Source organism: Centruroides vittatus, unplaced genomic scaffold (genome assembly GCF_030686945.1).
Source record: "Centruroides vittatus isolate TY-2023 unplaced genomic scaffold, ASM3068694v2 contig_19, whole genome shotgun sequence".
Taxonomy (NCBI): Eukaryota; Metazoa; Arthropoda; class Arachnida; order Scorpiones; family Buthidae; genus Centruroides; species Centruroides vittatus.
In genome coordinates this window covers 671650-695329 of record NW_027121169.1, presented here as the reverse complement: position 1 = coordinate 695329, position 23680 = coordinate 671650, and the positions used below count along the sequence as shown (strand labels likewise).

The window sequence follows — 23680 nt, the reverse complement described above, 5'->3', positions numbered from 1 at the left end:
CACTTGGAATATATACAAAAATTGAATAAAGATATTAAGTAACTTATTTTTGAATGCAATACTGCAAGGGGGAAGAAGTCTCTCAGTGTCCACAGGGCAGAAAATTTTTTTTTTTTTTAAAAACAGTAAACAATTTTTTAATTTGTCAATTGTTGAAATGATAATTTTATTTATCAGTTCTCTGAATGAGTTTTTGAATTGACATTTTTATATATTTAATGATAGATTGTTAAAATGAGATTAATGCATGCAAAATAAAACAATAATGTAGTGCTACATTGTTGTTAACCAATGTTTCCATATCACAATATTTATTATGTTGCTAATTTTAGTAAATTTTTATGCATTATCAGTTTTCATTTATGAACTAGTGTTTTATTTTTATACAGAAATAAATTACTGATTATTAAAAATAACATTTCTGTTTAGTTCTTTTGTAGCCTATCCGATATCACAGATATGTGTTTTATTTTTTTATTTTTTATTTTTTTGTTCTTATTAATACTAATACAGTTAAATTTACTTGTTTTTAAATACATATATTTATATTGATATTATTTTAAATTATTTAACTTATAGTTGCTGTTGCTTGATTACCTGAGAATTTTTCTCAAGATTTATTTAGTTATTGCTATTGAAAGAATGAAGTTTTTTGTAAGATTTGTTCAACAGTTGATCTTAAAAGGTTTATTTGTATATATTTGTTTACAAAAGATGATAGATTTTGTACTAGAGAGTGTTTCCCATTCTATAAGATTATTTTCCATAGCAGATGTGAATGATATGGCTACACCCTCATTGCATTGAGCATCAATGAGGTGGGGACCTTCTTGACTCAGGTGATGTCCTAGCTGGTATAATTTTCTTTTGATTTGATTTATCATGTTTAAATGTTTTAACTAATAAAGAGAGATCCATTATGGTTGGTTAATCCTATAACGGCAGCCCATCTTCATTCACTTTGATAGCCCAGTTAATGGGTTATTTACTGCCAGGTTGTACCATGGGAGGTGATGAATGGACATTAGGTTGTGTCCCAGTTGTTCCTCACAAGCCTGACTGCTGACTGTCTAGGGAATGTGAGAGTATCCTTCTGGTTGAGACTCAAACCTTTAACAACTTGTATATATATATATATCTTATGAGAAATATACAGTAGAGCATCGATTATCCGACTCAATTGGAGACTGGGGTTGGTCGGATAACCGAAAAGTATGAAAAAATACATTAGTATAGTAGTATATCCCATGTAATTTGTATATTAGTATATCGCTATTAACCTACTTCGCGTTGAATTTTCATCGATATTAAGCCTAACAAAATTTTTTAAAAATAATAATTGTTGCTATTGTATCATTAAAAATTATTTGTTTATTTTTCACAAAATAAAGACGAAATAAAAAATTAAGCATGGTTTAAATACTGGCCTCCCTTTTATGGTCAAGCCAGTGTTGCCAGCTAAAACATGCAAAAATTTAACAAAAATTATATTAAAGTAGCCAAGACATATCCAAATATTGTAGCGCTACATCACTAGCAAACATTTGAATTTGCCGACTAGAACGCGGTCGGTTAACCGATGTGACGGTTAATCGGGGGTCGGATAATCGATGCTCTACTGTATTTAACTGAAAATATATTATATATATATTTTCCAGTTAAATAAATGTTTTATTTTAAAATCCATAATTTTTTTGATTGACGTTTTCTGTCCTATTCTCTGCTTTATATAAGAAAAAAAGCTTTTTTTTTTGTTTTTTCAAGCCAAAAAAATTAAATAAACTCAAACATCTTTTTGAAAAATTACTTTTAAATTTATTATATTTTAAGAGTAAAATTTCTGAGTGACTTTATTATGAAAGGTATTTCATTAGATTTAAAATTATATATGATAAAGTTTGTTCATTTAATTTTTTATAAATTTGGTCAAATATTATTGATGAGAGCAATGATTTTGACTTTCATATGTTTAAGTTTAATTATTTATTGAAGATTTTCGTTTTAAACAAAAGATAATTTTTATTTTTATCTTTTTTATTTCAGCAACATTTTTATAATTATTTTTAGTGTTGTTATGAATTACTTTACTTACGAGTACATGTATTTTAAATATATTCACAATAAATAATTAAAATATGAAGCCTGTTTTTCAGACCTTAGCAATTACATCATTATAATATTTTGTATTTTTAATTTATTTGCAGCTACACTACATTTCTCAAAATCCTGGTGGTGGGGCAGCTAATTTAACAGTTGCTACATCTGTATATGGTTTTATTGGGACTCCTCCACAGTTTAGAGGGCAATCTCGACTTGTTTGGAAGCAAGGACCATGCCATTTAATAGAAGATGTATTAACACCCCAGTCAATATATATGTTGTTTCAACTTGGTCCCAGATATACTGGAAGTGTTCAAGCCCCAATTATTTCTGGTTAATATTTTTCTTTTATATATAAAGTTTTAATACAATAAATAATAAATACAAGGGGCAGTCAAAAAGTCCCTGGAATTTACCTACAGTTAGAAAATGCAATATAAGATAAGGTTATGCATTGTTGTGGCAGGAAGCTCAGCATGTCTATTTGCAGTGTGATAATGCTCATGCAAGTTTAGACTTACACAGTTGTTACTTTAGCATCTTTGTTGGATGTGACTGTTTATCATTCAGCACAATGTCCCAGTTCAAGCAGCATGCAAACATCAAGTTCATGTGCAAATTGGGGAAAACTGCTGCAGTGACGCTATCGTCCCTGCAGCAAGTTTACGAGGAAGAGGCCCGACTAGTGGTGTGGACAGTGGTTTATCCATCACGACAATGCACCGAGTCACACATCGCTTGTTGTCAGCAAAAGCGGTGTGTGATTCAGCGTGTGACAAAAGCATTCTTGTCATCACCTTACTCTCCAGGTCTTGCTCCCAGTAACTTTTGGCTGTTCCCTACTCTCAAAATGGGCCTCAAAGGGATGTGTTTTGCAAGCAGGGAGGACATCATATCAAATATGATGGCCCAACTCTGGAAGATTCCAAAGGAAGCATTCCACGCTTGCTTGTAACAGTGGCAGGATTGATGGAACAAGTGTGTGTGTGTGCAGGAGGGGCTTACTTGAAGGTGATTAGGTCTACGTTGCCATATCTTGTGTCACTACAGTGCAGGAACACAATTCCGGGAACTTTTTGACTGCCCCTCATAGATGTTTGATTAATTTAATCAAATAAATTTTAATGTTTTATGAAAAAATATAATATGGTTACATATTCAAAGACTAATAGTATAAAAGTAATCTGCAGTTGAATAATGAAAAGTTGCCAGATAAAATTTGTTTCACTGAGAACAAACAGTTGGTTTGGTTTGTCTGGTATGTTTGTAAGACATTTGTGTAAGTCAGCCATATTTTAGAGGTGAAAAATACGAAAGTACACCTAATTCTGTTTTTACATGATAGATTGGTTCCCAGAAATTATGTGTAAAAAAAAATTGTGTAAAACAGTACATTGTATATATGGAAAATTAGAAGGTTGGTTATGGACCTAAGAAATCAATGAAAATAATGAAATAAACCATATGAAAAATCTTTTTAGAATTTTTTTTTTTCATGTTATCAAATTTTATTTTATATACATTGCACATAAAAATGAATTATAGGAACAAATTTTATTTGAAATACAAAAAAACATAAAGAATTAATTGGGCATAATATGTAATGTGAGTTATAGATAAGATTTTATTCACTGTCACTTTCTGACAATAAATGTATAGGTTTGCACATGATTGTAATATTACTGCTATCACTAAAAATGTTTTGGTTATCATATTCTTCATCCACAGGTGAAGTTCTTTCTGTGAACTCCTGAACAATGTTAGCAGTAATATCCTGTGATGTTGATGTTACAGTGGTTTATGAATGAAATCAGTTATTAATTGCTGGGATTGTATTGTGGCTAAGCCTTTATATAATTTTCTATAAGATGACATTAATGATTTCAGATCACATTGAAACATTATAGCTCATTCCTCATTAGGATCATACTTCACAAAATGATTACCCAATTTGTTAACTAGATCAAGCTTTTAATTAAATTTGCATTTAAAACTGGATTCTCATTTTCACTCTGTTGTTTGAGATCCACGAGTATTAAGAACAGCCTCTATGATTTCATCTTTACTTACAGTTAGAGCTTTGTTAACCAACGATTCATTGATATCAGCAGATGACAGATCATCAAATCCTTCTCTGCCAATTAAGTAGGCCATTGTTATGATGTTGGGAAATTTGGTAGTATTAGGGATGATAAGATCTTTGCTTTTGACACATTCTGGCTAAATAGCTTTTCAATGTCCATTTAAAGTTGGTCTTAATTCTGCTAATGCAAATCCAACTTGATTCACACAATCCATAATCAAAAATTTCTTTCACACATCAATGACAGTTAATGTTTTATCATTCAGTTTGTACAAAACATACTATGTAAAATGAACATTTCAGTAAGTTTAAAATGTTGCAATAATTCCTTCTTCTAGTGGTTGAATCAAGGATGTGGTATTAGGCAGCAGAAAACAAAATTGTACATTTGGTATTGAAAGACTGGATGACTGGAGGCATTGTCTAGAATCAATAGAACTTTAAATTCTAGACCTTTGGCATTCATTTATTACCTAACTTCTGGGATGAAACATTTGTTAAACCATTCAGTAAAGATTTTAGTGGTAACCTAGGCCTTTTTATTTGCCATTCAATGAACTGGCAATTTATTGAAATCTACATCTTTTATTGAATGTGGTATTTAGGTTTGATTAACAAATAGAGGCTTCAATATGTGATCTCCTGAAGCATTAGAACAAAACACCAAGGTAATATTATCGTTAGCTACTTTGAAACCACCAACAATTTTCTGTGATTTTGCTATATAGATTCTATTTGACATTCTTTTTCAAAAAAGACCACTTTCATCAATGTTTCAAACTTGATCAGGAGTGTATCCTCCACCTTCAATAATTTTAGCTAATTTTTTGGAAATTCTTTGGCAGTTATTTCATCTGCAGATTCAGTTTTACCTTTTATTTTAATGTTGTGAAGTGCATGTTTTTCAAGGAATCCTGCCATCCAACCTATACTTGCAGAAAATTTAAACACCTTGTTTAACTCAGATGAATTGCCTGGCTCCAATTTTTTTTAATTTGTTTATAAATTTTTAGTGCTGTTTGCTTGATGGTATTTCCATCTACTGGAACTCTTTTTTTATGACATTGCTTCTATCCATCTTACCAAGGCTTTTTCCATTTTCTCAATATCTCATGTAAGATGATGACTTAGTACTTAATTTTGTTCCAGAACATACTGACTTCCTAATAGCAGCTTCATTACTTCTAGTAATTCTTATGGTAGCTTCATGTAAACCAAAATTCTTTCCTTTAGACATTGCTCCTTCTCCAGTTGCAAGATGGTCTAAAATTTGAATTTTAGTATTCAAAGAAATCACTTTCCTCTTCTGTTTTGTAGGTGGATTATTTGACATTGTATGAGGGCTACTGAAGAATGTTTCATATTTAATTAACAAAACATAGATTTGAAAATATGCATGCATTGTATAACTTATCATCTATTAAATTTTGACAAAATTAATAAATCGAATCTTACTTTAATTTTTATTAAATTTTTTATTAATACAGTATAATCTTAGTGACTACATCAAATTGTAAAAGAGTATTTCTTTTCATTGATGCAAAACTTTAAATAATAAACAAAATTGAAAATGGATCAATGGTAATCGACAATTGCTATTTTTTTTAAATTGAAGATAATGATTGAGTTATAACTTCTAAATAAAATATGTTGAATCATTTGATTTTGGAAATGTGTTCACATACTTCTGATTTTATACCAGCATTAATTTAGTCTGTCTCTTCTTGTATAAAATAGAAAATTGTGAAATTACTTTTGAAACTGTGCCATTCTTGTGGACTTTATTAAGGTTATGTGTAGTGTATAGTTGAAGGTACAATATATATTGAAAGAAAAAAATTGTAACACTAATCTTTAACTGAATGTGAAATACAGTAGCTTACTTTACAACATGCTCACTTAATAAAGTTTTCAGGGAGCAAGTAGGTTTAGAAGTGGGGTATACTGTATTCAACTTTATTAGTTCATATTGAAAAACTATTGTTTTTTTATTAAAATCATTATCACTTAATACAGTGGACTACACTTATTGTGATCACAGACATTGTTATCAATTATTTAATGTTGTCAGAATTAGCATTCCTCAAAATACAAAAATTAAAATGTAAGGCATTGTTTATTATAATCAGAGTTTAGTTTATCTTATGGTAAATAGGCACTTTAAGCTGTATTTTTGCACTGACAGATTTAACATTTGGTTGATAATGCATGATCATTACCAGTTATCATGTTAACCAGTACTTTAAACATTAATTGTCTTAATTTTTATTTGCTCATGGTAAAGTAGTTTAAATTACAGGTATTCTCTTACTTCAATTATATGCTAGTTGTTGTTAAAAACAGCACTGCAAAAATCAGCAGGTAAACAACACTAATTAAAATGAATTAATTCATTCAGTCAGTTTTCAAGTTTTATTTTAATTGCTTGAAGATGATTTTTAAGTCAATAAAATTTTACAGGGTACCCAAATTGAAGTCAGGAAAAGTTAAAGAAACTTAAGAAAAGTCAGGGATATTAAGCAATTCCAAATGAATACTATAATCTGTACTTAATTTTATTTATTGCTACATCACATACTTAATTGAATTCCAGTTAATTTTTGGATAAAATGTGTTACTGCATTACTTTCTTTCAGAAAGCTCAGTTTAGCTTACCACAGTAGCCTATTTTAAATTTACTGCCCAGGGCCCTTAGTCTCAACTCATGAATTATATGTGTAGTAACACGGAAATGTTGAGGATGTCACATGATAGGAACTTGTTTGTTGATTTGTTCAAATGAATCTGATCTCATCCTGTGACATCTGAGAGACTGAATGACCATTTTCAAGACACTGGGCCAATATGCCTGTACTGACAGTCTACAGTTTAATATACTGTATTTACTTGCCCAACTTAATTTCATCAGCCAGAATTATACTATTAGTATAGATGAGTTGAAAAATTACTACAAAAAGCAGATTTACTGTATATAGTTCCATTTAATAAATATTACTATAGATTTAATAATTTAAATGTTTACATATCATAAATAGCAATCATTATTTAAAATCAAAGTGATTAAAACTTAAAAGTTGTATCTAATTATATAATATATTATTTTTAGGAAATGAAGCTCTTTTCTCAATTGTACCAGAAGAAAAAGTTGTTTTTGGATTGAATGCAGCTGCAGTTTCAGTTATGACTCTGGCTAAAATTCGAAGAGTATATAGCAAAACTGATTGCAGATCCATTGCTAAAATGGTAATTATTAAATATGAAAGTTTTTAAATTTCTCACTCTAAATAAAATAATTATTTTCAAAAAGTGATAGTTAAATATTGTTTTTAAATAGTGTTTAATCTGTATAGTCAATTAGTAATAAAATACGATTATTCATTAAAAATAATTTACATCTTATTTAATTGTACTTTAATACAGAATTATTGTGACAAGAATTTTGCTAATACCAAAAATTTGTGTGACAATTTAAGATATTTGATCATCTGTTATAGTACTGTAACAAATAAAATACAGCATTAAACAATTTAGTCATAGTTTATATAAATTAGAAATTCTATGTGCTTGTAATATCTTTAATCAAAGAAAATGAATTTGTTAACAGTAAGTTTTGCCTTTTATTATAAAAATTATGATGAGTATATTAAATTACATGTGCTATCAGAGCCATTATTAATTTCATTATGTTTAATTCACTTCTCGAGATAAGGAAATCCAAAATATTTATTCCTTATCAGGAAAAATTTTTGTCATATTTTCTCTTTTATTGTTCTTCATAATTGAAAAGTATATTCTGTTTGTCAGTTCTCAATATTTATTTAATCGGGGTTGTGGAATTAATACACAAAGTTTCAGCTCCTCAATTTTTAAACCTCTGAATCTGGCTTCTTTGTAAAGTTCAATATGTTGTTAATTGTAAATGTGTTAAAATGGTAACTGGTACCATAAAGCTATCTGTAAATCATTAGAATGCCTTACAGCAATGTTTTTTAACCTTTTTATCTCACAGCACACTTAAACCTATGATTACATTTCCTCGGAATAAATCACATGATTTAAAGTTGTGTTTGTAAATATTCTATTGGCACATTACTTGCCACTTAACCTAATTCTTTTTGTCTATATTTTTGTGAATTAATTAAATAAATCAGTATTGTTGTTCTTTAAAATAGCAGCAGGTTACAACAATAGTTATTTAAATAATTTTCATTTACATAAAAAAGCAGTTAACATTAAGTCTTAATTTGCATTTAAAAGTGGCGTGATAATTGCTTTTAGAAACCTGCCCGAAGTCCTGATATTTTTAAGTTAAAATAATTTGAACTAAATATGGGAAATTATAGATATGTTTTTGATTTAAAGAAAATTTCATTTTAAATGAAATAACTCTATGTTATGCACATATAATTTTGCTTATTAAATATACACATTTACTATAGTACATATTATATATATTACTATATTTTACTATATTACGTTTATTTATTACAACAATGAAAAGCTTGTATAATCAATTTAAAGATGTTTTAATTTTGACATGTTCAGTACACTACACTTATTGTTCTTTGGGCTTCTTCTGAAAATAATTTGTTTAATAACCTTCAAAAATTTTTGTGGCACACCAGTTGAAAATCACTGTCCCTACAGACTTATATTCTGTGTTAAAGTAAAAGTTTAAATTTGTGTTGAGACTGGGGTTGGAGATGATACATTTTTACTGACTACAGCTTTACCTTCAAGGCCTTTTATTTAATATTAACAAATACTTTAAAACTTAGGTTGTTTTAAAGTATTCACATTATGCAAATATAAAATCAGTCAAATAAGAAATTTGGATTATTTGACTGATTTTTTATTATTTGCATAATTAATTATTTATTTATATAATAAAAGCAAAATTATGTTGGTAGCAAAGATTTTCTAATTCCTTGATAATGTAATATAAATACGTTGTCTTTTAAGAAATATTTATTATATTATTTTATGGATTTTTATAAATTCTCTCTTAACTGACTTTTTTTTTTATGAATTTCTGTATTTAAACTATGTAATGTCTTAGTATTATTTGTGTTTTCAGAATTACAGTTAGGTATAGAATATTTTGTATTCAAATGATCATTTCACTTTGTTTTGTAATAGTCTATTTATTATTTTATCATTTTAATATTTCATATTTCAATTACTTGTATTTTTCATAATTAGAGAAAATAATTTTACCAATAAATTATCCTTAATTTTCAAAATTGTTATTTGAATTTTATTTTAGTTAGGAATGTCATCACATGAAAATGCTACTCCCATAAGAATTTTACACAACTCAGCAGGACATTTAAGTGGTCCAGCACGTAGTTTGGGTGGAGTTCTTGTTGGTTATTTAGGTATGCTATATTTTATATAAATTAATTTTTATTTTTTAGGTAAATATTAGACAAGTGAGAACCTGTTATAGATTTAAATTTTGTAATGATTAAATAAATTATTTAAAAATTATATACATAAATGACTATTAAATACAGTTTACTATAATTCAATTACATTTAATAATTTAATATAAAACAGAAGTTTAATATGAGAAAATCTCATATTATTTCTGGATTTGAAATAAAATAATTTTAAGTGAAATGAATAAATTTCAAAGAAAAATGCAATAAATAACATACAAAAGATGATTTATTAAAAAATTCATTTCTTTGTTTTAATAATAATTAATTCATTAAATAAGATATTACCTTAAAAACATAAATGGCTATTACTGATTAAACCATAATTTAAAGGTGCTTTTGACATTTTAAAAAAGATTATTAATAAAAATCATGTTTTGTAAGTAAATAACTACTACTATAAAACTGATTAATATATGCAACTGATGAATAGTTGCAGATAAAATATTTATCTTCAATTATTCATCAGTTTGCTTAAATAAGTTTTATTTTAGTCTTTCTCAATAAAATTTTAACAATCATTCAGAATCAAAAGATAACTTAACAATTCAGAATAAGAAAACAATAATCATAAATTGTTTATCTGACAATAAAGAAATAATTTTATATAATTTTTGGCTTTTAGTTTTTTTTATGTTCTGCATTCTATATCTTAAACTGTCATTTACATGTATTGTTTGACATATTGAGCTATGTATCCATTGAAAATTTAAAATACATTAACATAATACAGCTGTGCTTTTCTGAGATTTGATTATAATTAAAAATGTAACACTTTAATTTTGAAAATTTAAACTATTTTTGACATAAATATTTTTTGAAATATTTATGTGTCAAAATATTGTTTAACTATATATCACTTTGATGTTTACTTCAATATGTAATAAATTTAAATACCAATCATTTTACTAAGTGGCTTAGATTAATAATCTGTGAAGTGATATATGAAAAGGAATGTTACAGAATGACAGTATAGTACAGTTGAAAAATGAAATTATCTTCATAGCTTTTGTGCCTATAAAAATTTTAATTATTTTAGGTGCTAGAACATTTGTTCCACATCCGGTTGCATTAATTGTTGAAAATATTGGAGGAACAGCCACTTTGCTCGGACTTGTAGCAATGGCAAAAGATGTTGAAGGATTGTATGCAGCTGTAAAAGCATTGGTTTGTGTTGTAAGAAGTAATCGCTCTGCTCAACAAGAAATGGACAGGATGCGAAGATATCAAGTAAGAAAAAGAATTTTCACAAAATTAGAACTTAATAATGTCAGATATTTATGTAATCTTTATCAATACATCATAATCAGAAATTTTAGACATTTTATTTAGAAAATTACAGTAGACCCCCCTATAACACGGTAGATACGTATCTACCGTGTTATACGAATTCCATGTTGTACGAGTCACTTAAATACATGAGCCAATCACAGCCTGGCACGTGTGAAGTTTAGGGGCTACAGCTGTTTGAAAGGTTTTCTTCCATAAAATTAACCGATTCTAGACTAATTTGACTCATCATTTCCAAAACATCTATATAAACTATGCTATAGTAGTAATCTATATAAACTATGCTATAAACAAAAAATTGTAGGATTACTTACCAAGCGTGCACTGTTTGACAACGCCATTGTTTAAGCTTGCTTTTGTCGTGGAGCGGCTCATTGCATGGCGGATTCCTGTTTCCTGGTAAGTTATTTTTCTGTGAAAAATTTGCTAAACTTTAAAGACATCATTAATAAAAATATAATTTTTATGGCCATTAAATAATAAATGGTTTTTAGTAGGTCTGCTGCTCGTTTAAACTCAACAGTTTGTGCAATGTTTGCTATTGATCCAGACTCAACCAATCCTGTCACGACATGAGTCGGCGATGACGTTTTACCATGTTATACAAGTCTCTTTTAGTGTGTTATACAAAAACGATTGCAATTTTTTCGCTGTGTTATACGAATCCATGTTATATGAACCTCTGTTATAGGGGGGTCTACTGTATATTTAGTATTTCATCAAACTATAAATTTATTAAGCTTTCAAATAATTTTCAGCTTATTTGGATAATAGATTGATATAAACAGTCATTTTAGTTGAATTGAAATATATTGAGAATAGTACTGTTATAAGTAGGGCAAATTGAAACCCTTTGCAAAGAAATAAATGATGATAAAGTAGTCTTTTACTGAATGTAATTACATTTTTACTTTTATTAGTGATTATTGTATATTTTCAATAAAAATCTTGCTAAGTAATAGATAAGGCAGTATGCTTCTTTAATTTTTAAAGTAAATTTTTTAAATATGATTTGTGCAAATGCATCTAAAAGTAATTTCATATGTTATATTTTTACCAACATAATAAGTATGAAATTATTAACTCAAATAGAGAGAATAATAAATATAAAATAAAAACTTTTTATTTGTAATCATTTTATTACCATAAATTTACATAAATTATTAATTTTTTCTAAATTATAACAGCTAACAAACTAAAATTTTTAATAAGTACAATAATTAAACAAGCTTGGTCAAGCCGATCTGATAGCACATTCCACAAAAGTGAATCAAATATTAATTTTGTTTAAAATAAATTTTATAAATTCTTGGAATCAAGTAGTAGTTGTGCATGCACATGGACATGTGCAATAATGGAATGGAACATAACACTTAGGTAATGAAAGTGAAGTCATTGCTCATGTGGACATCTGACACACACACAACATCTGAGCAGACAGACAAAAGTCCTAACATAAGCAATTTACTATAGTGGAGCCTGCTAAAAAGCAGTTATAAATAAAAAAAAATAACTTAACTAAGAACTTTTTAGTAAAGTATACTACAGTATATAATAATAATGCATATATTAATTTAATATATATATGTAAAATGACAATATGTCATTGACTTTATGACTGTGTATTATAGATAACGTTTTATAATATATAATTTATTTTTATGATTTTTTTTTAATTGAAAATTTTTTAAGAAGTCATAAAGATATTTTATTTTGAACTTGTTTATTATAAATAATTAAAAATAAATGTTTGATATAAAAGTTGTAATTGTAAATTTTTTTAAAAATAACTCTTTTGATTTACATTTAAAAATAACAAACTGATTGTATATATATATTTTTTAAACAGAGTTTAGCAATGCTTTTGAAAAAGAAACAAAACTTACTGAACAGTCATATTTTGCATCTTATATTTTCTTTGGTGGGGACAGTAGACAGTGGAAGAGAAACAACCATTATTCCTAATCCAACAGCATTTCAAGACATATTATGTGATTTGGAGGTAAAATTAATTTTGCTTTTTTAAAAAGAAGCTTAAAGATAATGTTTTAATGTTGAAGTTTTGTTAGAATTACAAAAAAATATTAGTTTTGAAGTAATAATTTTTAAAAATATAGGAAAAGCTTTCTTAACCAATATGTATTTAATTGAGCGATTAGATTAACTAGTTTCTTTCTTTCTAATATAAAAGAGAGCAAGATATTTAAATTAAAAAATACATAACATACATACTTAAAAATATGAGAGATTTAATTTTCAAAAAACTGCAATTTCCATTCTGAAAGATCACTTGCTAGTTTAATAGATTTTAATAGTTTAGTTTTGCTTCATTTTTCTATTAGACACACATTATTCAGTTATAGAAATCATTATTTTATGGACTATATACTGGATCATCAATTACTGCAAACAAAAATTAGCTTCTGTCTTAAGCTCAAATTAGTAAATTTTGGCAGTGACAAGAATGATACTATTACTACTTTTGCATTATAAAAGTTTGTTTATTTATAGTGCACAATAAAATTTGGCTGTAATACAGTATACTTTTTAAACTATACAATACACATTTTAGTTATAATTTCACTGATTGAGACTAAGCTTTTCCCTAGTTAGTCCAAATTAGTGAGGCTTTACTCTGTTTTACTGCTGAAGAGTGATTTTTTTTTATAACATTTCATATATACTATACATCTCTGATAAATCTTTTTTACTATTAAAGAATAGTAATGATGAATATAACATAACAAAAAATAATTACAAATAATCAATAGATCAGTTATTAACCCTTTTGCTCCTTGTTTATGTTTATTTTGAAAAACGACTGAGGGCAATATAGGTCAGTCAAGGTCAGTCAGGCAATATTTATTTAAAAATTCACCAAAAATCAAATTTTCATTATATTCATACGAAAAAAATTACGTACATTTACTAATATCTTTAGTTTTAAATACGATATTTTTCAATAAAGTTTTATTAGAAAAATTTATGAGAAAAAAAATAATATATTGTAACTGACATTCAAACTTGAAAATTTGTTACTTTTTGTCAAAATTAACATTGTCTGGTTACTTCATACTTATTGGCACTGAGCCAGAATGACGTGTAGAATATTGTTCTGTACAATTTGATATAACATTTATGCATGTATGTTTATTTGTTGTGAAATTATCGCACATTATATTAAACATTTGTTTGAAATCTAAACTTTATTCTGCTTTCAACTAATGTAATGAACTAATATACAGTAGAGAATCGTTAATCCGAACCCTGGTAATTCGAATCGCCGGTTATCCGAACGATTTTCAGTCGGACTGTGTCGTGCTGAATCGAACGTTTTTGATACTAGATTTACTTCTAAAGTATAATTTTTATGTTTTTATATTTCTCAATATATTTATTTTGTTTGTACAAAGTGCAGAAATAATTTTTAACGATACGATAGCTTCGATTATTATTATTAAAAATTTTCATTAGGCTTAAAATCGACGAAAATTCAACACGAAGCGACACGCAACGGAGAAAAATTTCAACATCGGACAGGTTAATATATTTTTTCGTACATAATTGGTTATCCGAACGAATCACTAATCTGAACAATCCCAGTCCCCAATTGATTTGGATTAATGATTCTCTACTGTACTTTATTCACTTCATATCAAACAAGATTATATATTTTTGTAATAAACATATGATTACCAGTATCAATAGATGTAACATTTGCTGATAATTTCAATTAAAATAAAAATTAAAAAAATACATAAAATATCAGAACTGAAGGTCATAACCTGAATATTTATAATGCATTAACATATTATAGCTGAATAAACTTATTATAGCATGAATGAATTTATTATAGTAATATTATTGCATGAATATGCTAAAAATGAAATAAAAAATTATCAGAAAATGAAAAATTAAGAAAAAAAACCGATAATTAAAATTTTTTAAGTCAACAAAACACCACCTGGACAAAAATATGTGAAACAGACGATAAACAAGACGCTGCCATCAAGTGCTTACATCTGTTGTCAATAAATTTTATAAAAATCGATTGTTAACAGGGTAATGATCAATTGGTACCCTGGTCTTTTCGCTTAACAATTAGGCTTACGATAGATCGGAACCCCGGTCGCAAAAGGGTTAATAGCTTAAAATTTTGAAAAACTCATAAATTTCATGATTTATGTCGGGCCGTATGCAAGTAAGTATTAAATGGGGCTGATGTCATCAGGTGAGGGCTCAGTGTCTGTGCACGAACAACTCTTAATTCTCTTGCCGACAATAATAAATGCAATTTATAAGTAAATAATATAATAATCAATTGGACTAGACATTTGTCATGTCAAAACAGTTTAAAATGAATATTAGCTATTTAGTTGTCTATAATAATTTTTCTTGAATTTGCATTCATTTTATTATATAATAGTTAATTTAATGCATTAATAAATTGTTATAAATGTAGGTATGGCAAGATGTTCCTGGAGATTTACAAAGAACTTTATATGAGCATTTTTATGAATTAGTAGCTGAATCAAGGTAAATTGTTATTTATTATTTACATGAATTTATGAATAAAAAAATGTTTTAATGATGTTAAAAATGTTAAAAATGTTTTATTAGATCTATATAATTAATATTTCTTTACTGCAGTGAGAAAAAATACAATTTGAAAATTTTAAGAGAATTAGAGATGGTATCCAGACTGTTACAAATTTTAAAAAGAACTAATCTAACATCTGTTACTGCTCGTGTTATATGTAATTTATTATGTGTGTTGTTACGGAATACAACAAATAGCAAAGATATTTTATGGTAAGGATATTTTTCAAATTTTTAAATTGTTAATTTCATTTCACTAAGCTAAAGTGAAAATTTTATAAAATGAAACTGTAGAAAACAAGATATTTTAAGTAATTAAACATAAATACTTTTTAATTAATTAATTTTAATATCATAATATAAATTAACAATATTTTTTTCATAATTATGCGTAAACATATACACAAATATGCATGTGTGTGTATATAATGTTTCTGTTAAAGAAATTGTAATTTTTTAATGTGACTTAATCAAATCAGATATTTAGACCTTACATTTTTATGAAAGTGTTAAATAATACAAAAATCAAATAGTAAAAGATTCATTACAAAATTTCAAGAAGACAAGCTGTTGTTTGAAATTTAAACTTACTTTAAAGGATGGAAAGTTTTTAGTAATGTTTGTTTTTCATTTGTGTTTATTAATATATTTTTTTAATTTTATATATTTTTAATACTTTTTTTATTTTGTTAATAGTTTTGATAAAACTATTTGTGTTTGTGAATCTAACTCGGTTAATTCAATAGACTGGTTTGGTGTAAAGTTGAAAGTACAGTACATAAAGTAAAGTAAATTGAGACTAATATTTATATGGGAATTGGAGGATTAGGTTCTAAGGTTTTTTTTATTTATTAACCATTACATTCTGAAAATTTCTTTTTTTTTATTGTATTTTTTCTTTGCTTGTTAATAAAGAAACAATTTTCTTCTTATTTTTTTTTTTTATTAGTTAAAAGTAATGTTGCTTTAGTCCACATTTTACTTCAGATATGGAAAACTTAGGTGCCATAGTCTCCTATTAATTATATATAAATTTCCAGTCTAGACCAGAATTTATGTGATTTTTTTTTTTAATTAAAATATTATCAAAAATTGCAGCTTGGCATTGTATCAATGTCACAACAGCTAAAGGATTGTTTTAGTTTTCAGTTTACACACGTGCTTTAGTTTTAATATTAGTTTTATCTTCGTCACCAGATCCACTCCAGTTTTAGTTTCAATGATATGGAATTCTGATAGATAAATTATTAGAATAAAAATAATAATTAAATAGATAAAAATGTATATAGGGTAATTCATGACAGTGGTGCCAACTTTATTAATGTTTGTAGAATAATACAATAAATAACTTTGGTCTCATAAACAGGTGTCATGAAATGCACTTTTTAGATGCTAGACAGATTTTATTTTGCTTGGGTGATATACAGTGTGGTTGTAAACTCTTCAGTCTTATATCTTCTGCAGATTGAAGGGATGAAATTTGACATTATTGACCCCTTCACCAGACACTCTTATGAGTCATCTACATTTGCTTTGATTTCTTGGTTGTTGGAGGACAGATGTCTCAGTGTAGGCAAGATACAGATTTCATCAAACTGATGAGAACTATAAGGCCCTGCTCATTAGTAAAGACTTCAACACTACATAGGTCAGACTCATTACACACCAAATCTGCATATGGATAATGCTTATTGCACAGCACCTAGCTGTACCAATTACCTGTCAAGCATCTCAACAGTGCATTTCCAGACACTTTTGTTGTCATTCTACAAACATTGTCATAAATCATCCTGTATATTGATTTAAATGATGGATTTTTTTACTATTATATTTGGAGAATTGAAAGTGTCTTTGAATATTCCAAACATGCAGTCTTTTGTTGATGATTCAGAGATATTAAGAACCAGAAAATCCTTCAATTGTCAGCACTTCAAATGTTTGAGACTGTAGGTTTTCACTTTCTGGCTTCATTTGGAGATTGAAATTAATGAAAGTAGATGTTTTTATTTCTTGTTATATTCTTTGCATTCTTGGAGATGATTTTCCATTCCAGATTATTTGTAAATTGTTTGGCACCAGTTCTCTACACAATTTTTCTCTCCCCTTTTTGTTGGCTTTTTGAAGCAACAATATATTTTGACTTATAATTAAAATAGTTCCAGATTCTTCCTTTTGGTCTACCACCAGCATGCAGTTGTTTAGGTTCCATAGTGCTTTACACTTTTTAAAAAACTAAAAGTCTTCACTTTGGTTTGGTCCCTTTGATGCAAGTATAGAAACTGTAATAAATTCATTTAACTCATATTACAACCACTTTGAAAAACAGTAAGAATTTTTAAAAACTGTACTCAACTTGAAATCTTATATTGTTTCAAAAACTAAACTAAAACTGTTTTCAGTAGTTTTAAGTTTGGTTTTAGAAGTAAAACTAAATTTTGGTGACTAAAATCAAATTGCTAGTTGAAAGTTTTATGTCATTTTCATTAGTAACTTATATAAATTCTAGGTTTTTTCTAATTAGATTACCAAAAGATGATCTTATCTTAGTAAAATTTATTATTAATGCTTGATTTTATTTCTATTTAATCTCATGTAAATTATCTGAAATTGAGCTGAATTTAATGTATATGATATGAAGTCATAATGTAGTGTAAAATGGAAAATTTCATCTCCAAACATTATAGGTTGAAAATAAACAGGACACAATTGCAATGTTATAATAGTTAGTCTAGGCCTAAACATAAATTTTATCAATAAAAATATTTAATTTTAAAATAAAATACTAAAATATTTTAAATACCATGTTAAACTGAAATTGTCACGCAAAACAAAATTTTGTCACATTTTCCTGATCATGTTGAATTGAAATAATGCAATTTGCATACTGTGTAAATCAAAGGTTAAATATATATACAAAATAATCTGAATCACTCTATTGATACATACATAAAAATAGTTAATTGTATCAGCAGTTTAGTATTAAATAGCTGAAATATGTAAATAGACATACTATTTGTTTATTAATTTATGAAACAAAACTTTTAGTTTGACTATGAAATACATTTATTTTGTTTTATGTTTTTCAGTTTTGGACAGTTTACTGCAGCTACACTTCCTACTCTAGCTGCAAGTGAGAAGCATATTGTATTAAATGAGTCTGCTATAGTACAGTGTTTAGAAGAAAGTACAGGTAAAATTCATATTAAGTTATGTCATTATAAGAATATTTAAATAAAAGTAAAATTTTAAAAAATTTTTCATTTCTTGTCAAATTCAAACTTTGTTTTTTTATCACTTTAGATACTTACTAATGTAAAAAAAAAAATGTTTTGTTTTTCTTTTTTCTTAGATAATTCTGAAGATAATATGGTAAATGTTCATAAAATTTGGCTTAGGAATTGCTGTTTAACACTGTTGCGTTCACTTCTTGTTAATGAAGATGAAAATATGAATCAGTTGTAAGTAATTTACAAAACTTATACAATTCAAGAACATAATCATTACAGTTAATAAATACAAGTGTTTTATTACATGTTATAAAAATGCCATTACAGAAATGAATTTTTCAGATAATTTTTTAATTTAAAATAATTGAAATACCATATTTACTCGAATATAAGACGACCTCATATATAGGACGAGCTGTTACTTTAAAGATCAAAATAAAGAAAATTCGATTTATTAATACAGTTCTAATATTATTTTGTTTAATAACAAATAAAATATCAAATGCACATAAATGCACACATTGTCCTGCAAAAATTACTGGCATTTTAAACCAATGAAAAATCTTGTAAAATCGACAACATAATTTGTTCATGTAAAGCTGGACAATCAGGAACCTTTTTTGCCAATTCTTAACAGTTGAATTCACTCTTCATTGATTACACTTATGAGTTTCTTTAAGTTTTTGATTTCCAAATAATCATCTGTTCTCATGTGGGAATGAATTAAAACTTACATCAGGCTCCTGTGTAATTTTGGAATTCAATTCAAAAGCTTTGCTTTTCCTATTGCTATTCATCTTTACTCCTGACAATATACAAGAAGGATTCAAACAACCCAGATAAAATACTTTTGTTTTTAAGCACCAGAAGGTGAGAATATGGTAAAAAATGCGAATACACAGTTACAAAAATTAAAAGAAAGCTTCGCTTGCATGTATAGGATGACCTAGGTTTTTGAAGCAGCGAAAAACAGATAAAAACCTCGTCTTATATGCGAGTAAATATGATATGTAAAATTCAGCAAATGCAATGAGAGAATAAATTTGCAGATAAATTAAAATATAAATATATAATAAAAATATAAGTATAGCAATCTAATGCTTGAGTTTAAATGAATACGTTTTTACTTTTAGAATAAAGATGGCATTATTGTATAAAACATATTTTTATGCCATTTTTGGCATAGAATTTTGTTTAATATTTGATTATCTTGTTCCATAAAAATTCTAATGAATATTGTTTTAATCAATAGTAATTATGAGGGTCATTCTAAAAGAAAAGAATGTTTTAATCTGATGAGCCATGCAGTCCTCCCACCACCCCCCACCGCAGCATCATGGACCTTCCCATTTTTTCACACCAGTTTGATGCTAACAGCGAGCCACAACGATTGTTTACTGTTTATAGTGTGACTTTGAAATGTATGACAAAATTAAAAATCTTGCCAAGTGTGAGGTTCATAGTGTAATATGGTTTTTGAATGTGAAAAAAGTCTGTCCTATTGAAATTTACAGACAAATAACTGAGGTTTATCTGTCTGTAAATTTTCACTGACTATGCCGTGCCATTCAAAACAAACAGTGGGGATTGTTGTCCAGAGGCATTGTGCTTCTTTAGGATAACGCACCTCTGCATGCTGCTGCATTGACGAAAAACTTGCTTCAGCAGTTTAAGTGGGAAGTTTTTGAACATCCTCTTTATAGCTCAAACTTGGCTCCAAGTGATTGTAAAGTTCAAAAAGTCATCCGATGTGTTCACTATTGGCGACCAACCCGATGCGCCAATAACATCCGATGAAGTTCTGTGTGTCCTGTTGGAAAACACCGTTGCTCAGGTCCGTCGGGAAGACACATTGTGAATCTTTCGACACCTGCAGGGTCCACTCGGGTCCAAACGATCGTAGAAACTTCTCTTGCCAATCGTCTGGATGGCGCAACGTGGGCGAACTCCTGTCCGAATGGCGTAACGTGGGCGAACTGCCCCGAATCACGTAACGAGACAAACTAACTTTACCACCTGCGTCTCTCTCCCCTTTTTCCCACATTTTGAGCATCAACTCCCCTCTTCCCGCCTTGACCTTTGCCCTCCACACACATGGCCACGGGTCGGATGACCACCCGGTGTTTACCGTCCACATTCCATCAGTCTCTCCCTCCACCGTCTTCTTGTCACGTTGATCGTTACCAGACCTACAGGGAAGGGCGGGAATCATATTTACTCGATTCCACCCCGACAAAGTGATTACTATCTTTTCCCAAAATTGAAGGATTTTTTGGCCAGGAATCACTATGGAAGTGACAATGAACTGAAAGAGGCTTTTAATGACTAGTTAAAGAAATTGGTGGTAACTGAGTGTGCTGAAGGCATAGGAAAGCTGGTGATACACTTTGACAAATGTTTAAATTCATATGGTGACTATGTATAAAAATAGCTAAGGTATATCATGTGTTGTAAAGTAAGTTTTGTTTCATTATATTAAATAAAAATATCTAGAGAAACAAACGTTTCTTAATTTTAGAATTACCCTCGTACATAGTTATTTTGAAAAAACTAATCATTTACAGCTAAGATCTTACTTTACATCATATGGATTTTAATAATTTCTATCAAAGCAAAAATATTTTATAATAATATATCCTGTGTATTGATAATTTTCATTACTCACATAAGTATTAAATCCACTGTATCAAGTTTTTCTTGAAAATATTTTACTTGAAAACCTTTTCTGTAATGACTATTAAACTTATTAAATTAAGAAGAGATTGCAATATTCAAAACAGAAAATTTTAATATTTATATAATTTAGTAAATTTGTTCTCTGACAATGTGTCTATAGTTAATTGTATCAGTATATTTGTATTTATGCATATGAATTATGAAATGAAATTTTAAAATCTTAATAATAATTTCACTTTTTTTAGTATTAATTTTTAAATATATTTTCTTTTTTAATTTTTAGATTTGCAGAAGAAATTGTAAAAGTATTAGGATTTGATTGGTTATTATTATTTCTACAAGGTCATCTTCATCCAAGTACCACAATATTATCTTTTCAAATACTTTCATTACTGCTCAGCCATCAGTCATTATTGCAGAAATTTCGTGAAGCAACATCTAATGGAGGTTGGTTAACAGAAACTGAAGCAGTAACTCAGAATCGTGTGGGAGTAGTTTTAGGTATGTATAACTTAAAAGAACTTTGTTTATAATTTTTTATTTGTGAATTATTGAAAAATATTAACTTTGTGTTTTTTAGTCATACTTACTAGAATTATTATTGTTTGATTAATTTAAATAATATAAGGTTGTATATTTTTATAATAAATACAAAAGTAATTTTAGTTTAATTAAAGTGTTTTTAGTAATTTTGTTTTTAATTCTATTGATCCATGAATGACAGTTATATTGATTAAGTAATAATTAAGTGAACTCTCTAAATTTATATTCATTTAATACAGTGTTCTAGTCATAATATTACAAGTTATTTCTAAGAATTTGTAAACTAATTTCTAATTTCTGTCATTTAGGATTTGATTGTTTATCCTGACCAGACAAATTATTGAATTGTTATTCGCATTTTTTACCATATTCTCACCTTCTGGTGTTTAAAAACAAAAGTATTTTATCTGGGTAGAAAACTAAAAATATACTGTTGTTTTTATATATTTTGATTGGTTATCCAAGACAAATTATTGAATTCATGTTTTCAATATTACATCATACATCTAGATGAAATGTAGTGGAAAAGCTAAATGATCTGTTTTCATGACAAGAATTGCATTTAAAAACCCATTTATAGATAATTTTTCTTAAATAATTGTTATAATGCTACAACTATATAATAGATACATCTAAATTATGATAATAATCTTGATGATAATTTGGATGTATCTATTATATAGTTGTAGCATTATAACAATTATTTAAGAAAAATTATCTATAAATGGGTTTTTAAATCTAACATTGTTTAGGATTGTAACATTTTATGCACTTTTAATTAAATAGTATAGTTTATGTAATACAATTCAGAAAATACATAAATGAATAAATTAAAGCTTCCAAAAATGTTTAAACTATAAATAAAAATAATTATTATTCTTCTGAAAGACTTTTATTAATATTTATTTTTATATATAAATCAATCATATTTTATTGTTTTTTTAATATTACATATAAATTGAATTCCAACAATTACAAATATCTTAATAACAATTTTAATTTCTTTTTAGGTTTCAATATGAGTTCTGCTAATAATAAAAATATAATTAATAACAGAGAAATACATTCAGAAGCATGCCAGGTACCAGGTTTTCAGCATTTACAGTTTTTGATTGTACATCATGTTCACATTATTGAAGTCTATTTTTTACTGCTGTCCATATTATTGGGAATTCCGCCTCCCAGGATACCTAATAATCCTAAGGTATTTATTAATGATAATATAGGAAACCATAGGATAAGTAAAAAAAGTATTAAATTTAAAAAAAAAAAAAAAAAATAGTTTTTGTTGTTATAATCATGTAAATTGGAAATCATTTTATTAAAATTGCTTTGTTTACTTTTTCAACGTTCAAATTTAGAAAGACAAATTATTGAATTCATGTTTTCAATATTACATCATTCATCTAGATGAAATGTAGGTGAAAGCTAAATGATCTGTTTTCCTGACCAGAATTGCACTTGTAAGATATTTAAAAGGGTTTTTTTTGTTTTTTATTATAAATTAAGTGTAATCATATCTTGAAGATGTTTGCTGAAAAAAATCATTGCATTTTTCACCATAATTATAGCCTGCTAGTTTTGAATTGTTAAAAGTTACTTAATACAACTGTTTGGCTACTATTGAACTTTTTTCATTTGGAATCTGTGAAGTGAGTGACAAGAGGAAGAAAGATATTTGTGCTATAGTGGAATTTATAGATGAAGAGAACAGACTTTTT

The 23680-nt window shown here is 27.3% G+C and overlaps 1 protein-coding gene across 1 annotated transcript in view; it reads left to right on the top strand.

The window, feature by feature from the left end:
- The window catches only part of bchs (WD repeat and FYVE domain containing 3 bchs), a 232023-nt gene that overhangs the window by 109442 nt on the left and 98901 nt on the right, over positions 1-23680 (top strand). Inside the window, exons 26-36 of the mRNA XM_067264512.1 lie at positions 2205-2433; positions 7290-7426; positions 9450-9561; positions 10664-10854; positions 12764-12916; positions 15377-15450; positions 15565-15726; positions 18600-18703; positions 18863-18971; positions 21700-21917; positions 22970-23163. Coding sequence (XP_067120613.1) covers positions 2205-2433; positions 7290-7426; positions 9450-9561; positions 10664-10854; positions 12764-12916; positions 15377-15450; positions 15565-15726; positions 18600-18703; positions 18863-18971; positions 21700-21917; positions 22970-23163 — 1683 coding nt within the window. The remainder of the gene's footprint in view (positions 1-2204; positions 2434-7289; positions 7427-9449; positions 9562-10663; positions 10855-12763; positions 12917-15376; positions 15451-15564; positions 15727-18599; positions 18704-18862; positions 18972-21699; positions 21918-22969; positions 23164-23680) is intronic.